An 18,870-nucleotide genomic window follows, 5' to 3' on the forward strand; every position below is an offset into this window, starting at 1 on the left:
ACCCACCCACCTCAGCCACCAGGACTCCTTCTTTCTCCCTTTATTGCCTTTCTCTTTCTACTCTTCACAACAGCATCTGCCCTTGCAGCGAGCACAGTCATCCCTGAGCCCCAAGCTCTTCGGCTGCAGGAAGCCTCTCCCTCCCTGAGGGCTCCCCACCCACTCCTCAGAAAGTGTAGGCCCCCACGAAGACGGTGAGTCTCAGTACAGAACTGGCCCGGTAGCTCATGAGGGAGTTCATGGTGACCATCTCGAGGTCCAGCACGTACTCCCGGGGGCCCGTCACAGGCCGGGCGAGGACCAGCATGGCGCTGACATTGTTGATTTGCTGCAGGGTACAGTGGGTGGGGGGACACGTAGATTGCATCAACCTACATGCCAAGACCCTGCCCCAGCATCACCTCCCTGTCCCGTATCTTGAACCCACAAGCAGTTGGCTGTGAAGTAGAGAGCCCAGCAGGCTGCGGCCTCAGGCTCTCATCGGCTCTGTGATACCCTTGACATGTCGGCTCTGGTGCACCCAGGCTCCCGCCCTCGGAAATGTCCCGCTGGTGCTCTTCCCACCCTTTCCACCTAGTTCTTTTGTCTAACCAGGGTCAACTGATGATTCAAGGCCAGGTGGGAGACTCTTGGGAGTGGTGGGGCCTTTGGTGACCTGGAGCAGGCAGACTTCCCTTCAGAGCATCCAATTTCAGAAAGAGAAAACAAGGACTGATATCAGATAAACCCCTTGGATCCCTCTCATTGTGAATCATGCCTGGATCCCTCCTTCCTAATAGCTCCACCAGCAGAGAGCTGGATTCTTGGACCCCGGGCCCCCCACACCAACCCCTGCTGCCTCTCTCTCCAAGGCCCAGCTCCATCTGCTTGCCTTCCCCAGATTCTGCTGTGTCTGTTACCTGGGCGGGCCTCTCATGCCAGTGCCTTGTTCTAAGGGTGAAGAAATTGAGGCCACATACGGAAACCAGTGCAGGGACTCAAACCCCAGTGTCCAAGTGCCTGGTTAGAATTGCATTTAACAACCTGTAGTTTGTACCGAGGGAATTTAGAATACCCCTACCTTTCTACAGAAATTCCACCTCCCGGGGGGCGGGGCTTTGAGAGAAGAGGCGGGACATGGTGGTAGAGCCGAGTCTCCCACTTAAGGTTTCCTGGAATTCAATTTTGGATTACGCATGTCAGTTGAGGGGTGCAGTTAGGGGAAAGCCTTACCCTAATGTAGAAGTCCCCCTGCGAGTTTCCCGCACGGATCTGAAAGGCATTGTAGGCGCCAGGGTAGACAGAGGTCGCTTGGATCTGGAACACATCCGCGGGCACACTCCTCTCCGAGGTGATGCTCATGTAGCGGTGCACGATGGACGAGGGCTGCTCCCGGCACAGGGGGTTGGAGGCCGGGCAGAGGCAGCGACTAGAGACCCCGAAATGGGGACATGAATGAGGTCCTGGCCCACACCCCAAATTTGGTCCCACCCCTAAAAATAGGGATCCCCCAAAGATCCTCCCACTCCTGCTAGAACAGTTCGCGTGGTTGTCATGAAGGACTACAATTCCCATAGGCCCTCGAGGCACTAGCCTGCCCGAATGGCAGCCCGTCAGCCGCGGAGCCCTCTGGGAGTCGCAGGTTCTGCTGGCGGGGGGGGGGGGGGGGGGGGTCTGGCGTCGCGACGACTCACTTGTCAGACACCTGGATGTAGGGCTCCACGCAGCGGTTGGTGTCCACGCAGCGGTAGCCCCCGTGGAAGTTGACACAGGTTTGGGCCTCAGAGCACTGGTGCGCGCCCGACTCACACTCATCAATGTCTGTGTCAGGGGAAAGGGGCTGGAACCCAGACATCAGGCCACCAGCCCCTGATACCACCCTACGCGCCCCACTGGGGCCCCCTGTACCTTGGCAGAGGCGCGTGGCCAGCAGCTGGTAGCCCTGCGGGCAGTGGCAGGAGAAGCGGCCAGGCTCGTTGACACAGCGGTACTGGCAGAGATAACTGGAGTAGCTGCACTCGTCGATATCTGAGGGAGAGTGTGGATGAGGGCTCTGGACCGAAGGCGATCCTCTCAATTCAGTCCCATAAAGGTTTACAGAGAGAGCCCGGCCCTATGTTAGGCTCAGTATGGAAAGACAGAGCAAGGTGAGACAAACCATGCAAAGCTCAGCGAGGGATCAGAGGACTCAAAGAAAGGTCTGCCCAGACCGCCCAGCTCCCAGATCTCTCTGCCCCAGCACAGCAAGACAATACTGAATGCAAGCACTATGAATCTAGAGGCTTGGCTTTAAGACCTGACTGAGTTTGGGGAACCTCAATGTCCCTGTCAATAAAATGAGTGGGTTAGACTAGATGAGCCTTGAGGACCCAGCCTGTTACGGTTTCCAGTAACTTGCCCAATTCCTGCAACCCACAACCAGCCTAAGCATACAGCCCCCTCCTGCCAACTGCGTGCTCACAGGCAGGAGCCACGGTTTCTGCTCTGGATCCCTTCATGCTGCCTAGCACCGAGCCGGGTACCAGTGGGGCTGTAGAGCAGCAAAGCCTAACATAGACAGGGTACCTGCCCAGCTGACAAGGAGTGAGAAGTGCAGAGTGGAACCCTGGTGCCACCTCACCCTAGCTGTATGACCTTGGGCAAGTCACTTAACCTCTCCTCGTTGAAGGACTTTATGCTTACTATTTCTTTTAACAATCCTCCCCCCAAAACCTCGAGGGAGACATTACCATCCTCATTTTGCAGAGGAAGGAAAAATTCATACTTTCATCATAGGATTGCTGGCAGGATTAAACGAGGCCAAGTATGTAAGGGAAATGTGCTGCACAGAGAAGGTTTTCAACAAATGGTAGTTCACTTTAAAACGTTGTGGCTTGGGACTTGATGAAGCTTGTCTTGTTCTGTCCCACTCCATCCTCAAGACAACCCATCTTACAGAAGTAGAAATGGGCTCAAAAGAGTGGCGGGCCCTAGTCTAGGATTTGAATGCAGGTCCACCTGACTCCCAAAGAGGGGAGCACCCACATCCTTTGCCAGTCTCCCCTCTGAGCTTCAGTGCTCCCTCCTGCTTCCCTCCGTGCCTTCCTCCCAACCCCACCCCAGGCTGGGAGTTCTGGTGGGCAGGTGTGCAGGTGCCCTGCAATCAGCCAGGGGTGGAACACAGAGGAGGTAGGTGGGTGCAGAATGGATGGGACACGGAGGCATCAAATGGAGGACTGTGTGGCAGGAAACACAGCATGACACAGGGCCTTGGAGGCCCGTGGAGGAGCCCAGGGGAGTGGGGGGGCTCTCACCATTGCAGGAGAAGCCATCTCGATGCAGCTCATAGCCCTGGTGGCAGCGACACAGGAAGGTCCCGTAGGAATTGAAGCAGCGCTGCTCACATGGAGCCCCCATGTCACATTCGTTCACATCTGGGGATTCAGGGAAGAAAAAAACCCAGACGGGGTGGAAAGCCAAGGAGCCGCCCAGAGGGCCCACTTTCCCTAGGCTGGTCAGAAAGCGAGCTCCGGCGCCCCGCCCCGCCCTGCCCGGGGCCCAGGAGCCTGGCCTGGCCCAGCCTCACCTACGCAGGAGCGGTTGTTGGGCCCCAGCTGGAAGCCTGGCTCGCACTGGCAGCGAAAGGAGCCGGGCAGGTTGACACAGCGGTGCTGGCAGTAACGGTAACGGCACTCATCTATATCTGGGAGGGAGGCCGGGGGAAGGGGGCAGAGCGCACAGGTCAGCAGGCACGCAAGGCCTCACCGCCCACAGTCTCGCCTGGGTCTGGAGGGCTGAGTTGGGCCAGGTCAGCTAGGACGCACACACAGACCCTCACAGTCCTGTGACCGGTGACAGGAAGGCAGAGGTGGCAGGGAACGAGGGTCGAGCCTGGCGGTGAGCTGGCATGGGGGGTCAGGTGCTAGGGTGAGAGCCAGGCCAAGGGCACGGAGCAGGGACAGAGAGGCTCTTCCCCAGACTCACCCACACATTCAGGCCCAATCTTGCGGTAGCCGTCGGGGCAGGTGCACTGGTAGGAGCCGGGCAGGTTATGACACTCCTGGCTGGGGCGGCAGTCGTGCAAGGCCTGGGCACACTCGTCCACGTCTGCAGGAGACACCACTGAGCCCCGGCCTGGGAGCCCATGCACCACCCAACGTGACAGACACCTCCACACGGAAGGACACAGGTCAGGTACCGCTCACGTGGGTGTGTGGATAATTGGCACCCCCGAGAAAGAAGCACATGAATTAGACCCTCCCGACAGCACAAATAACAGTCCATCAGCCAGGGAGCCAACAGGAGAGGCACCCCTAAGCGCACAGGAAATAAGGCCCTGCCCAGACTCCCAGGAATGCTGATTCCAGGGCCTTCCTCCTCCAAGGCCCATGGCAGCCAGGGGTGGGGTCCAGATCAGGAAGAGGGTAGGGAGCAGAGCTCTGGCAGTGGGTCTCCAGCAGTTGAGAAGGGGGTACCAGGTGCTGGCTGCAGCAGTAGGACAGGAGCTGGGACCAGCTGTGGCAGGCCCCGCACAAAGTGAGGATCTGGATGGCAATCCTAGTAACCCTTGCTTTTGAGCAAGGGAGCAACTGAGGTCTGATTTTGTTTTTTTTTTTTTTTTTTTAAGGATTTTATTTATTTATTCGACAGATAGATAAGAGAGAGAGCACAAGTAGGCAGACTGGCAGGCAGAAGGAGAGGGAGAAGCAGGCTTTCTGCCGAGCAGGGAGCCGGACGTGGGGCTCGATCCTAGGACCCCAGCATCATGACCTGAGCCGAAGGCAGCCGCTTAACAGACTGAGCCACCCAGGCACCCCGAGGTCTGAGTTTTTAAGATGCAGTGATAGATGCTTAGCAGGAGGACCGAAAGCCCTGGTGCCAAGGTGACCCTCACTCACCCACACAGCGCTCTTGCTCGTCAGGTTCGTAGCCTGGTAGGCAGGGGTTGGGGTGTTCAGCGGGGGGCACTGGTGGTGGCGGTCCCTCGCCATGCAGGTCATTTATGACGGCAGCTGAGCGGGGCAGGCACAGGTAGCCCCCATAGTGGTTGATGCATTTCATCTCCCCCTTGCAGGCCTCAGGGATGGTCAGGCACTCGTTGACATCTGCAGAGAGGGGCCTGCTGGGCACAGCCAGTCTCCTGGGCTGGCTGTGAAGTGGACGGCAGGCAGGAGCCCAGCTCGGCCTTCTATAAGCTGTGTGACCCAGGCAAGGCCTTCTCTTTCTACTCACCGAGCTAAGGTTGCTTGCCCAGGACCCCTCCCCAAGGCCTGCCAGGGCTGATGGTGGCGGTGGGGGTTGGTGACTGTTCCCAGAGTCACCCCCATACTCTTGTCCCCAAGAGGGTCTCTACCCCTCCCCAAAGCCCTGGCCCTGGCTCAGCCCAAGAGTGACATGCAGGCCTCCTTACCCCCACCCCATAGACACTGCCCTCCCAGGCCCTGATGGGACAGAGCTTGATAGAAGACTGGTTAGAGGTATCCAAGACCCAGCTCCTCTGGGCAGTGCCCTGTTGCTCTCCTGCCTACTGAGGGGTGGGGGCAGGGTGTCCTGGGTTTCTCTGAGAGGGAGGGGCCTGCATGGCTTCTCCACCCCTAGCTGAGCTGGCCCCTAGAGAATCAGAGCTGGCCTCTGCCAAGCCAGGCTGGGCAGACGACAGGTCATCGGGCTCCCCGATGCTGCTCTTGGAGCTAAGGTGCCAATCCGTTTCCCAGTTCCTGGGGGTGGCTCAGTCCCCCAGGCACACTCACCCCGGCAGTGCTGGCTGTCGGGGTCCCACTCATAGCCATCTGTGCATTCCTACAAAGGGACCAGAGATGACCAGTAGTCATCCCCAGTCCCCTTCAGATGACCAGGCCAAGATCAGGGCCTGAGCCTGGCCACCCTCCCAGCCTGCTCCAAACAATGGCCCCCCAGATGCTTCACCAACCAGGGGAGGGAGAATCTTCCCCCAGGATCCTGGTCTCTGCGCCCTACCCAGCCCATCCCAGGCCCGTGGCCCCGCTGTCCCCACCGTGTAGCTGTCGGGCTCCTCGGAATCCTGGGGAGACGCTGCCCCCAAAAGCAGCAGCAACAGCGCCCAGAGCAGTAGAGACCCGGGGAGGCAGGAGGCGAAGGGGAGCATCCTGGGGCTGGGAGGTGGTGGTGGTGCAGGGGTAGTGGGGGAAGGGGGGTCAGGACGCTTCTGCCACGCACCCCCCATGCCCCGTTCGAGGACTCAGACCCCTGGCCCCGGCCGCCTCCCGCTCGGGGCCGGGCTTGGGGCCCCGGAGCTTCCCAGGGCCGAGGGCCCACTCCTCCCGCGGCCGGGGTTCGGGGCCCACCCGTCCGCGGCCGCCCCGCCTCCGCCCGGTCCCCTAGTGGCGCGGGCTCAGGAGCGCGGGCCTCTCGGCTCTGCGCTGACGCCGACTCGGCCGAGACTCCGGCTCGCGCCCTCCCCCCACGGACCGCCACTCACTTGAGCCCGCGACGCCCCCGGGGCCCGCGTCTCCGGCCGCTCGGCTGGTTCGGGCAGTGCCTGCGGGCAGACGGACGGGTGGACGGCGCAGCTCCCTGGACGCGCGGCCCCAGGAAGCGCCCCCCGCCCGCCCGCCCGCCCGCCGCGGCGCGGCCCACCCCGGCGCCTCCGCCCGCCCCTCGGCGGATTCCTGAGCCCGCGCCAGGGGGAGGGACCCCGACCCCCCGCTTCTCCGCCCCCGGCCAGCCGCAGGCCCCCACCCGGTCCCCCGCGGCGCTGCGCGGAGCCGCCTCCCGGCGCAGGGCCAGGGTACCCCTAGATCCCCACCCTGGGGGCATGGCCTTGATGCCAGGCCCCCAGACTCACCCGGGAGCCCCTAAGCCCTCACTTTACGCAACCCAGAATGTCATCCTGCCCACCTGGACCCTACCTAATCCGGGCTCCTAGAATTCCACCCTGTGCACCCACCTAATGCCAGGGCCTCCACACTCTGCCCCTCCCAGAATGTCATCCCGGGCACCTGGACCCCACCCAATCCTGGAGCTTCCAGACCCTCGCTCTACCCCCTCCAGAATCTTATTCTGTGCACCCGGAGAGTCCCTCTGGGAATACCAAAATTTCATTCAGGGTCCCCAGACCCTCGCCCGAGGACAAGACGCTCCCAGGCCCAGAACTGTTCATCTCTGTCCCTTCTCTCCTCCATCCCTAGGTCTGTCAGCCAGGTGGTCCCTTCACTCGAGGACAGCCTCCTCCCAACAATCGGTCCGCGAAACTACAACAGTTTGGGAGCGGGGTCCGCAGTTGCCTTTTGGCCCAGAATGAATGGAAGCCCCTGAGAAGGCACGCAGGGCTGAACTTTCGCGTCCAGGACGCCCGAGTCCGGTGCCAGTGCCTTACCGGCCCTCCTCCCAAATGGGTCCCCACCCCCACCCCCAACCCCGGGATTTCTGCCTTCTCTTTCAAGCAGAGGGAGCGCCTTTTGGGGAGGAGTTTGGGCGGAGTTGGCTCCCAGGAAGGGGCGGAGCCTCCTCCTGCCCACGTCTCAGGGCGGGGCCGGACGGGAAAGGGACGCGTGTCCAGGGATCTCCGGCCGGGGGGCAGACGAAGTGCGGGAACTGCTGAGCCCAACCTTCCCTTTCCCACCCTTGTTTATCCTCACGATCGCCCCCAGTGCAGCCCTGCCCAGGAAGAGGGTGTGCTGATGGGGGCACGTGGATCCCGAGGTCAGCCCTGGGGTTCAAGGTGAATTGGAGAGTGCACCCCCCCACCCCCCAGATCCTTCCCAGCCACTGGGGCGAGGATGCTAAAAATAATAGCTCTTTAAAACCAAAAGATAGGCAATAACAAGTGTTGGCGAGGATATGGAGAAATTGGAACCCTCATACACTATGGGTGGGAATGTAGGATGGTCCTCTTTGGAAAACAGTTTGGCAGGACCTCAAAATGTTACCACATGACCCAGAAATTTCACTCCCCTGTATATACCCAAGGGAATTGAAAACATATGTCCACCCAGAAAGATCTATACACAACATTCATAGCAACACTATTCATAAGAACCAAAACGTAGAAACAATCTAACGTCCATTAATTGATGAATGGATAAACAAAATGTGGTAATATGCTGGAATGTTATTCAGTCATAAAAAGGAATGAAGTACTGATGTGTGCTAAAACAAGGATGAATCTTGAAAATATTTCCCTAGGTGGAAGAAGCCAGACACAAACATCCTCATATTCCACTTATAGGACACATCAGAATAGAGAAATCTAGGAGACAAATTAGTATTTGCCAGGGGAAGGGGGAACTAGGGGGTGACGGCTAATGGACATGGGGTTTCTTTTGGGGTGATGAAAATACTCTGAAATCAGATGGTGGTGATTGTCCAGTTATGCAAATACACTAAAACCACTGAATTGTGTAAAGTTTTTTTAAAAAATTTTTTATTTAAGTAATCTCTACACTCCACATGGGGCTCAAACTCACAACCTCGAGATCATGAGTCTTGTGCTCTTCTGACTGAGCCAGCCAGGTGCTCCAGTGAATTGTATACTTTAAAAAGGCTGAATCTTGGGATGCCTGGGTGGCTCAGTTGGTTAAGTGTCTGCCTTCAGCTCAGGTCATGATCCCAGGGTCCTGGGATCAAGTCCCGCATGGGGCTCCTTGCTCAGCAAGAAGCCTGCTTCTCCCCTGCCTGCTGTTCCCCCTGCTTGTGCGTGCTCTCTCTGTCAAATAAATAAATAAAATCTTTTTTTAAAAAAAAGGCTGAATTTTATGTCTTGTAAATTATGTCTCAATAAAGCTATTTAAAAAAATAATAAAAATAATAGCTCTCGATTATCAAGGCATAACCTTTCCAGGCACCTGCATGCACCTCATGCAATCCTGCCAAGCCAGGGAAGGGGCGCTGTTACCACCCTATTTCATAGATGAGAGAGGCTGAGATTTGTCCAGGAAAAGCTAGAGTGGTAAGGACAGGATTCGAACTCGAGTCACTCTGATTCCAAGACTCTGGGCTCCCTGCCTCTGAGTATTAAGGACCCACCATTTGAACACCAGGGTCATAGGTGCCCACAGTCATTCCACTCAAAGGCATTGTTGCCACTTAGAGATGAGGATCTGAGGCCCAGAGGGGAATGACTGGGTACACAGTTGTTGACTCAACTTTTGAGTCCTTGCAGTGTTAGGCGTTGAGTACGCCCGCCACTCAGGGTTGCCTCCTCGCAATGCTTCTCCTGACCTCCAGGACCCTGACTTTCCCTGCCTTCATCCCTTCTGCACTCAACGTGGCCCCTCATCCCCATCCCCAGACTGTGCTAAGAATCTGGGTGGCTCAGTCGTTAAGCATCTGCCTTCAGCTCGGGTCATGATCCCAGGCTCCTGGGATCGAGCCCCGCATCGGGCTCCCTGCTCTGCGGGAAGCCTGCTTCTCCCTCTCCCACTCCCCCTGCTTGTGTTCCCTCTCTCACTGTGTCTCTCTGTCAAATAAATAAAATCTTAAAAAAGAATGAGGAACAGAACAAGGCAGTAGCCGCCACTTACTGTACCCTAGACCCTGAACTTTCCTATTTAAAACCCATGACAGCCGGAGCGCCTGGGTGGCTCAGTCAGTTAAGTGCCCGCCTTCGGCTCAGGTCATGATCCCAGAATCGAGCCCCACGTCCAGCTCCCTGCTCAGTGGAGAGCCTGCTTCTCCCTCTCCCTCCTGCTCCCCCCGCCTTGTGCTGTCAAATAAATAAATAAATAAAATCTTTAAAAAAATTAAAAAAAAAAAACCCAAATGACAACCACTTGTTAGGTCTACAAACACCCAAGCCTGCTCAGGGCTGGACCCTGGCTTGGGTGCGGAGGACATAAGTGCATCAGATGCTTCTGGTGTGGCTGGGAGGCAGGCACAGCAGGGGCTCAAGGGGCTGCAGGTTACACCAGAGGATGGGGAGCAGCAAAGGCTTCTTGGAGGATGACCCTTGAGCTGACTCAGTTTCCCAGGATGAGCAAGAGTGCTCCCCAGGGGTCAATGACCACCCTCCATCCCCACCCAGGGCTTCAAAACCTGTGGCACCCATAGCCCCCTGGACTTCCCTGTCACAACACTGATGTCCATATATGGCAACTGCTCACTTGGGATCTGTCTATTCCTGTTTCCTTAAGGACAGATCCTTCTCTGTACCCCTAGAATTGCCCAGAACAGGGTGGGCAGCGGGTCTCTGCTGAATGAAGAAAAAGGGTGGAGTGGGAAACAGGCAGGCTGAGGGCTGTAGGGGACAAAGGCCTAAAGGCCGGAGGCAGCTCTTGTTATCAAGGGGTCCACCTCCCCCTCTCAAACTGGTTTCTCCTTTGCGGTTTCTCCAGCTCCGCCCTCTCAGCCCCTCCAGCTTGGTTTGCACAGCTTCCTGCTCCCAGCACTCTCGCCTGCAGCACCATGGCAGTAATTGTCTACCTTTCCTGCCTCCTGGCCCTGTTGGTGGCAGGCCTGCCCCAAGGCATCAAGGGCTCCCTCAGGAACAAGGTAAGTGCTCCCCCCGCCCCCCCCCCCCCCCCGCCGCTTCCCAACCTCTTCCCTCTGTGAGACTCCTGCCTAGGGCTCACCCTTTCAGAAACAACTGCCTTATTCCCATTTCTCAGAGAAAGCAACTGAGGCTGGAGAGGTGATTGACATGATGCCATGAGGCCCAAGCTAACGCAGGGAGACAGTGCAGGTTAAGCAGCTGATCCCCTAGCCCCATCCCTGCATGGCTAGAAGGCGAGGTGTGGTCCCAGCAATGACTCCTCACCTGCTCTCCCCCCACCCCCTTGGTTCCTTGCCAGGACCCAGGTCCCCAGCCACTGGAGCTGAAACAGGTCTTCATGTTGTTCCAGATCCAGTACAACCGGAGTTACTCAAACCCAGAAGGTATCATGGGGCATGTACATCTCCAGTCCCATCCCCGTCTCTCACTTTAATAGATAAGGAAATCAAGATTCCGGGTGGGGAATGGGCTGGGCCAAAGCCCCTCAGCAGGAAAGTTGGCAGGGCTGGGGGTGTACTCCCTGGTTTCCTAAATGCACAAGGGGCAACAGGATCACTCCTTGCTATGAATTTGGAGGGCAGGCAGCAGCTGTTGGGGGTCTACCCGTCCCAGAGGACCCCTTGCCTCCACAGCCACTTTCTTGTCACTCCGCGCAGCAGGCCGACTACCATCTAGTCATGAGTTCCTTCAGAAACACCAAGGATATTCATCTTGTCCTCAAGCTGGGGACTCACTCTCCACGCCCAGGTCCCAGCCCTGCTCCTGCTGTCTCTCTGGGTCTCGTCTTCCATAGGGGGATGGTCTGTGGGCATCTTTCAGCCCAGGCTGCCCATGCCATGGACCCATACCCCACCCCTTCCCCACCTTCACCACGTTCCAGCTCGGAACATGCAGTCAGAGGTGTGAAGGGAGAATATGACCTGGCAGGAAGCCAGTCTCTGACCACCCACCTTTAACTTCTGAGTCACTCTGCCTTCAGACCCTTTACGTGTCTTCCCTGTGGGTGGGCAGAGATGTCCCCCTTACTGCCTCTGAGGAAAATCCAACCCTAGAGGGGCTGGGGAGCCACTTCCTTGGCCCAGATGTCTGTGGTGGGGCCTGCAGTGGCCACAAGAAAGGAGCTGTGCTCACCTGGCTGGGTGTGAGTGGGAGGATGCCCAGCCAGCGGCCACTTCCTGCCTCTGGGGGCTTGGGAGGCCGCCTAGAACCACCCCCTATTTGTTCCAGAGTATGCTCGTCGCCTGGACATCTTTGCGCGCAACTTGGCCCACGCTCAGCAGCTGGAGGCGGAAGACTTGGGCACAGCCGAGTTTGGGGTGACTCCATTCAGTGACCTCACAGGTACTGGACGCTTCCTGGACCCTAGGTGATAGGTGGGGAGGCAGAGACTTCTGCAGGGATACTGGCGGATGGGCAGGGCAGACCTTCAGCTTTTATTTCCCAGAGAGAGGGAGCCCGAGGACCAGAGGCCTGTTTGCTTGCCCCAAATCACAAAAAACAGGGGCGGGTCCGGGTCCTAGTCCAGCTTAGGGGATGAGGCAGCAAGTGCAGGTGAATGCATCCCAGGAAGAAACCTGGCTTCTCTCTGGGCCTCCATACCCTTATGCTTATCTCCCAGGGTATCACGGGGACTCAGATAACCCAGTGTGTGGATGGCTCGAGTGGGAGAGGCAGAGTATGGGGGAGAAGGGGTCAAAGCTGTGACCCTGGCGGCCCTGTCCACCCACCCCCAGAGGAGGAGTTCGGCCAGCTCTATGGGCACCAGAGGATGGCTGGAGAGGCACCCAGCATGGGCAGAAAGGTGGGGTCTGAAGAGTCGGGGGAGTCACTGCCCTCCAGCTGTGACTGGCGGAGATTGAAGGGCATCATCTCACCCATCAGGCAGCAGGTACCTGCCCCCATCTGGCCCAGTCCAGCCTCGGTGGCATGGCGGGGGGCGGGGCGGGAGAGGCCCGGACACCTTCCCACCGCCCCCCTTCCCGGCCAGGAAAACTGCAACTGCTGCTGGGCCATGGCCACAGCGGGCAACATCGAGGCCCTGTGGGGCATCAAGTACAACCAGGTGGTGCAAGTCTCCGTGCAGGGTATGGCTGAAGGAGAGGGCATGTGAGGGGGGGCGGCACCAGGGCACGGTCAGCCCACACTGTCCCTTCTTGTGCCAGAGCTGCTTGACTGTGGCCGCTGTGGGGACGGCTGCAGGGGTGGCTTCGTCTGGGACGCCTTCATAACTGTCCTCAACAACAGTGAGTGCCCTGCCTCTCTGGGCAGCTTTTTGGGGGCAGGGGTGGGGGAGGGGGGGTGATGTTCGGGCGCTGAGCCTCAGCCCTGGCCTTGCTTATCTGCAGGTGGGTTGGCCAGTGAAAGGGACTACCCATTCCAGGGGGACGTCAAACCCCACAAGTGCCTGGCCAAGAAGTACAAGACGGTGGCCTGGATCCAGGACTTCATCATGCTGCAGGACAACGAGAAGAGTGCGGGCAGAGCGGGGATGCGGGCAGAGCGGGGCAGGAGCAGGCCTGGGGGCAGGATGACAGACCAGGACAGAGGCAAAAGACTGGGCTAGAGACAGAGACGTAGGCACAGAGAGGTGGGGGGTGGGGTGGGGGTAGAACTATGAGGCAAGAGCAGGCGCAGAGAGGAAGCAGGGCCTAATAGTACCTTCTACCCCCAGCAATTGCCCGGTACCTGGCCACCGAAGGCCCCATCACCGTTACCATCAACATGAAGCTACTGCAGGTGGGAAAGGGTTGGGAATGGGGGGAGGGACATCTAGGGTAGGTGGCCTCACACTCAGCCCCTCTGCCCTTGCAGCAATACCAGAAGGGTGTGATCAAGGCCACACCCGCCACCTGTGACCCCCAGGTTGTGGACCATTCTGTCCTGCTGGTGGGTTTTGGGAAGAGCAAGTCGGTGGCGGGGAGGCGGGCAGAGGGAGGTGCATCCCAGCCTCATCCCCGCCGCTCAATCCCGTACTGGATCCTGAAGAACTCCTGGGGTGCTGAATGGGGTGAGGAGGTGAGTGTGATCTACCCGAGGGGACAGGGCAGGGCAGGCCTTGCCCCACCTTCTGGCTCTGACGTCCCCTGGACTTCCTAGGGCTATTTCCGGCTGCACCGTGGGAGTAATGCATGCGGCATCACCAAGTACCCGCTCACGGCCCGCGTGGACCTACCGGTGAAGAAGCGCCCAGTGTCCTGCCCTCCCTGAGCCTGCGCCGCCAAGCCTCAGCCCTCTCCCGCTATGCCTGCTGTCTCCTCGCCCCCACCCAAGCCTTTTGCCTGTCCTCCTAATCCTGCTATGGCTTGAATAAACCAAGATGAGCTCCCTGTCTTGCACGTGAACTCAGCTGGGGCACCCCACGCTCTGACACATCCTAGGCTCTGTGGGGCCCCCATACACATACATCCCTATGCACGGTCACCGTGACACTCAGAGACAGATGTGTGCACGCCCGCGCACACTCCCGCGCACGGGCTCCTCCAAAGTCATGGCAGCTTTATTGTCCGTGTGGGCAGGGCGGTGGGAGGGGACCTCAGTCATGATAGAGGCGCAGGAGGCAGCCACGGAGGGTGCCCATGTAGCGGTCCCAGAGGGCCTGGTGCCTGCAATGGAAACAGTGACAGGGGCCATTGCCTGAATCCCCATCATGTGTGAGATGCTGCTCCAAGAGCTTCATACACCTAAGTGCTTCCTCACTTCTCACACCGCTCTTACAGTTATTATCATCATGATCCTCCCGTTCTACAGGGGAAACTGAGGCGTGGAGAGGTTCAGGAGCCTACCTAAGACCAGGTCACAGCCTCTAAGAGGGGGGCCCACAGACTTCCACCCCTAGGGCAGAAGAGAGAACCCCGCATCTGCAGGAGGGCTACGCCCTGGCAGGAGGCTGGCTACAGCAAGGCCAAGCTGGAAAGGAAGCCCGGGGTCTCTCACCGGAAGCCATCCAGGGAGTGGACGGATGCCGAATACTGATTCAAGAAGAGCCGCACATCACTCAGTGGCCAGTGGTCAGAACGGCAGGGTTCCACGAACTGTGGGTCCAAGGAAACATCTAGCGCCGGTACAGCCCAGGGATAGGCCAGGCAGGGGATCAGAGGGCAGCAGGCAGGACGGCTCACCTTCTCCACGAGGTCCACAAACAGGTCTCTGACATCCTTATTGTGGGTCAGCTTGGCAGCCACGTTCACCAGCCCCCGGGACAGGTTCTGTGGGGCAGAGAGCCTGGGAGTTCTGCCTTCTGTCCCTGAGGCTGGAGGCTGAGCCCAGCGGCTGGAGGAGGGGCATGTCCCTCCCTGAAATCTAGCCCCCTCCCTCAATCAAATAACTCCCCGATGTGCCCCCCCCGGCCCCGCCCACCTGACGTGGGTAGAAGGAGCAGCAGCAGGGCTACCCGCTCCAGCATGAGCAGAGTTGCCCCGTGGGGACAGTGCAGTGAGGCTGGAGATGCCCAAGGGACAGAGGCTGGATTAGGCCACAGACCTTGAAGTTGGCTTCCATCTCAGAGAAGACACCAAGCTTTCCCCGAAGGGCAGTACACACCAGGCTGCAGGGAGACAGGGTAAGCCCAAAGGTGCTGGGGCCCCTACTCATGCCCCGGCCCGAGGACTCCCCACGGTCACCTCTTGTGCAGGTCCAGAAGGTCCTTGTCAGCCACAAGCATTTTGAGCTCCTTCAAGTCCTGGAGAAACTCCTTGTCTAGATCCACATCCATGTCATCCACTTGGGAGTCTGGGGGAGGCCCAGCAAGGAATGGGGGTGGGGGGTAAAAACCCCTCTGGTGATATCCGGAGCCTTCCACACCCATCATCTCAGCGCACCCCGTGACACAGAGAAGGGAGTGGCGGAAAGGCGGAGTGATTTGTCCCGGGCCACAGACAAGTGGCGGGCCCTTTGTCTGCAGATGAGCTGTGCGTGGGGACACGGCTATGAGCAGTGGTGGCTGCTGCGGGGGGCACTGAAGAAGAAAGGATGCTGGAAACTGGGGCCTGCAGGAGAAACTGTTGGTGGGGAACCAGGTCCTGAGAGGGTGGGGAGGTATCTGGGCACCTGGGTGAGTAGGGGCCTCACCGACAGCTCCGAGGGTCCAGTTCTGGATCATCAGCTCAGCACAGTAGGCAAAGTCACCAAAGCTCAGATACTGCAGTTTTTTCTTCCCTGTCTCGAAGCGGTTGTTGGCAAAGAAGACGATGGCCGCATAGTCCCTGCAAGGAGAGGAGAGACTGTCAGGGTTTCAAATTCCTCTTTAGCGAGCAGCTCGAACCTGTGATGTTGGCAGGGCATCTGACTTCTGGCCTGTCTCTGCCCCAGCTCACTACGTGACGTGCTTCAAGCCACTTCTCTCTGGGCCTCCCCATCCACGTACAGAGGTTTCAGCCCAGGTCTCCGAAGGGGAACAGAGGGAGACCGGAGGATAACAGTTATCATTTACTGAGCACTTCCTAAGCCCCAGGGGCTGCAACACAGGCTTTACATGTGTGGTATCTCACAACAGCCCCACTGGTAAATGGCCAGGCTGGGATCTGAAGCCAGGCCAGTCTGATCCAAAGCGCAGACCAGGAGGAGGAGAGCCATCCCGCAATACAACCAGGAGGTCAATTGGGTTGGGGTGGAGAAGGTGGACCTGCCTTATGGCCCAAGGAAGAAGCGTGCAGGGAAAGGGAGATGGCTGGCTCTTTGCCCAGCCCCTCACCTGGCCAACCGGTCAGACAGGAGGAAGTGTTGCTGAATGTTATCCACCAGGGAGCCCCGCATTTCCTCCACCACCTTGAAGACTCGCTTAAAGTTGTCAAACTGTAGGGCAGTTAGGGGAGGAGGGAGGACTGGTCAGAGGCCGGTCATCCAATAAACTGATTACTGAACATCCTTCCCTCACCTATCGATCTATCCAGTCAACAGATGCTGACTTAGCATGTGGTATTCTTCAATAAACTATTAACTCTTAATACCTGTTATCAATTCAAGTATCTTGCCCTGTATAAACGTCTACTCACTCCTACCTCTGAATTCCCCCTACTTTAGCATCATGCTCTCCAGTTCTTCATGAGCTCGTGCTGGAACTGACTCTCCTGGCTAAGGTCCAGGAAGTAAAAAAAAACAAGCAAATGCTAAGCGGTTCAGAAGGAGTGCACAAAAGACAGAGAAAAAATACTAAAGGCCCAGAAGGGCTACTTCTCCTTTCTGGGCCACCAAAAAGCCTTGTGGAGAAGGTGGCATCTGACCCCCTGTATTTCAAGGAGTAGGTAAGGCCAAGAATAGTACCCTCCAGGGAGGAGTAGCAGGAGCAAAAAGAAAGCCAGGGGCTGGAGAAATATGAGCTGAGAAAGGCTGGCAGAGACCAGATCACAGAAGAGTATGACGGTCAAGGCCAAGGAGTGTGGCTACTATCCAGGATGGAGTGGGAGAGTCAATTCAAGTTTACCAGGAGGGTAAAGCTATGGTCAGATCTGAGCTTCTGAAAGAGTAGCTCCCGCAGGGGAGTAGGAGATGCTTTGGAAGAACAAAAAAAGGGGCAAGAGACTGGGTATGAAGCCCCTGCCACAATCAGAGGTGGGGGAGGAGAACGGAGCTGGGGCAGTGACCAAAGGGATGGAGTGAAGGGACAGACTGGACATGGGATGTTGTGTTGAGGAGCAGGGATGCAGTGCCCACTTGTCTCCGGCAGCTCTTGAGGGTGATGCCTGTTTTGGTGCTGATGTCATCCAGGTCTTTCTTGGTGCCCTTGGACAGCTTCTTGCCCAGGACCTCCCGCACAAAGGCCTCGTCAAAGGCATAGTACCTGCGTGGAGGCAGAGGACACCACTGACTTTCCACATAGGAGGGAAACGGGGGTCCGACAGGGCCTAGGTTTGGCCCCTCCTGCTCTCAACTTTCTCAGACCTTGTGTAAGTCCCACCCCAACCCAGGCCTCAGTTTCGCCCTGCAAAATGGGTATGTGGTCACACCGATTGGTGTCCCACCTCTCGATGAGCAGCGCCTGTCGGGAGGGCGGGATCTGGAAGATGAGCTGGTGCAACAGCTTGGGCGGTGCGTGCAGCAGGCGCTCGAGCATGTGGAAAGTACGGTAGTGGTCCATGGTGTCGCTCTGCAGCACCGCCGCCGTGGCGCCTGTCTGCTCCAGGATTCCCGAGCGCACCCTCAGGGCCACCGCGTCGCTCACTGGGGAGTGGGCGCTAGCATTAAGCCCCGCTCCGCGAACCCACAGGCCCTCGGGGGATCCCAAGTCCGACTTCTAAACACCCCTTCCACCCTCTGCCCACTTCCCCAAAGGACCGGAGTCCTGGCCCCGCCCCCTCTCCCATCCCAAACAACCGCCCTTCCTGACCCGCTCGGCAGACGGCCCCCCACACACCCGAGTAACCATCCAGCCAGAGGCGATACACGTCCTCGTCGATGAGGGTCGTGTTCCCCACGAAGATGTCCAGCTCGCTGGTCATGGCGACGCCCGGACCCGGGCGCAGCTGCAGAGCCCCGGTTGGAGCGAGCACTGCCCGGGCCGGGCGCGCCGCCTGAAGGCTACTTCCGGGAGCGCCGAGATTCGGCTCCCGGCACCCGGAGCCAGAGAAGGACCACTTCCGGGACAGAGAGGGTGGGGGCAGAAGCGGCGAAGGAAGAGGAGTAGCCCCTCCTCCCGGCGGGAGGGGCAATCCCAGGCTCCTCGTCCTCGCCCGCCGCCCCCTTCCTGGCCCTGTTTGCCGGAAGACTTCGGGAGTCGAGGCGAACAGCCAGTCTCCCCTGCGCTGGCAGCCTTCCCCCACTCTTCCTTCTGGCTTTTCTCCCACTTTCTCTGCCCTTTTCTGGGCCTCCCTACTTTGACGTGTATCTTAAATGTAGGGGTTTCACAGGTCTCTGTCCTAAATCTTTTCTCTGCAAAAAATATGTCTAACCTAACTTCCAAAGGCCCTTGTTGGGAGCGCCTCAGTCCATCCTGCAGCTGAGCAACACTTCTGGGCATGGGGCACCTGCTCCCATGGTTTTAACCCCCCACCTTACCACCGCCGTGCATTAATGACTTCTCTTACTCTAGCTCAGGGCTCTGGCTTGGAAGTCCACATCAGAGGGCTGCCTATCTGCCCGTCTTTCTACGCTGTCTACCCTACAGGTCCCTCAAAAGCTAGACAGGTCTCTTTCCGATCTGTTTCTTTCCTGCGCTCCTATCTCAGTGACAGTCCCAACGTTCACCCAGTTCTCATGCCAGAACCCTGTGCTTTCTCCCAGAGTCCTCACTCCTCACATTCAGTTCTGCTGATTTGCCTCCTGAATTTTTCTAGGATGTTTTGTCCTCTCCACCCCTACAGGCACTGTCCCAGCCCAGTCCTTCTGCATAGCTCTACCTTGCCCATAGACACAGTGTTCTTACTAATCTCCCTGCCTACATCTCTTCCCCATGGTTCATCCCACACAGAGCAGCCGGAATAATTTTTTTTTTAAGATTTTATTTATTTATT

At 58.1% G+C, this 18,870-nt stretch overlaps 3 protein-coding genes across 11 annotated transcripts; 1 reads left to right on the forward strand and 2 right to left on the reverse strand.

Annotated features, from left to right (window-relative positions):
- Window positions 1-25: 25 nt before the first annotated feature.
- On the reverse strand, window positions 26-7,287 carry EFEMP2 (EGF containing fibulin extracellular matrix protein 2). 6 transcript variants are annotated; one of them, XM_035723095.1, is made up of 12 exons: window positions 7,028-7,286; window positions 6,416-6,475; window positions 5,972-6,089; window positions 5,709-5,757; window positions 4,857-5,063; window positions 3,943-4,065; window positions 3,545-3,661; window positions 3,273-3,392; window positions 1,888-2,007; window positions 1,674-1,800; window positions 1,213-1,408; window positions 26-328 (listed from the first exon to the last, which is right to left on the reverse strand). In XM_035723095.1, the coding sequence occupies exons 1-12, from the start codon at window positions 7,036-7,038 to the stop codon at window positions 167-169; spliced, it is 1,410 nt and encodes a 469-aa protein (XP_035578988.1). In that variant the 5' UTR covers window positions 7,039-7,286; the 3' UTR covers window positions 26-166. The 6 variants fall into 6 exon arrangements, with proteins under 6 accessions (XP_035578988.1, XP_035578990.1, XP_035578989.1 ...); XM_035723097.1 differs by lacking the exon at window positions 7,028-7,286 and adding an exon at window positions 6,846-6,860; XM_035723096.1 differs by lacking the exon at window positions 5,972-6,089 and having other exon boundaries at window positions 7,028-7,287.
- A 1,360-nt stretch (window positions 7,288-8,647) lies between these two features.
- CTSW (cathepsin W) lies at window positions 8,648-13,732 on the forward strand. 4 transcript variants are annotated; one of them, XM_027580621.2, is made up of 10 exons: window positions 8,648-10,425; window positions 10,725-10,809; window positions 11,654-11,767; window positions 12,160-12,314; window positions 12,414-12,510; window positions 12,589-12,669; window positions 12,772-12,897; window positions 13,098-13,162; window positions 13,238-13,441; window positions 13,523-13,732. In XM_027580621.2, exons 1-10 carry the CDS (start codon window positions 10,339-10,341, stop codon window positions 13,631-13,633), a joined length of 1,125 nt encoding a protein of 374 aa, XP_027436422.1. In that variant the 5' UTR covers window positions 8,648-10,338; the 3' UTR covers window positions 13,634-13,732. The 4 variants fall into 4 exon arrangements, with proteins under 4 accessions (XP_027436422.1, XP_027436419.1, XP_027436421.1 ...); XM_027580618.2 differs by having other exon boundaries at window positions 12,160-12,510; XM_027580620.2 differs by having other exon boundaries at window positions 12,160-12,510; window positions 13,289-13,441.
- A 134-nt stretch (window positions 13,733-13,866) lies between these two features.
- Window positions 13,867-17,980, reverse strand: LOC113914980 (FGF1 intracellular binding protein). The gene is made up of 10 exons (XM_027580623.1): window positions 17,775-17,980; window positions 17,383-17,581; window positions 17,075-17,201; window positions 16,116-16,216; window positions 15,494-15,627; window positions 15,046-15,154; window positions 14,906-14,969; window positions 14,545-14,631; window positions 14,360-14,457; window positions 13,867-14,028 (listed from the first exon to the last, which is right to left on the reverse strand). The coding sequence occupies exons 1-10, from the start codon at window positions 17,857-17,859 to the stop codon at window positions 13,959-13,961; spliced, it is 1,074 nt and encodes a 357-aa protein (XP_027436424.1). The 5' UTR covers window positions 17,860-17,980; the 3' UTR covers window positions 13,867-13,958.
- Between the last annotated feature and the right edge of the window lie 890 nt (window positions 17,981-18,870).

The sequence above is a fragment of the Zalophus californianus genome, chromosome 11 (assembly GCF_009762305.2).
Source record: "Zalophus californianus isolate mZalCal1 chromosome 11, mZalCal1.pri.v2, whole genome shotgun sequence".
In the NCBI taxonomy this organism is placed as follows: domain Eukaryota; kingdom Metazoa; phylum Chordata; class Mammalia; order Carnivora; family Otariidae; genus Zalophus; species Zalophus californianus.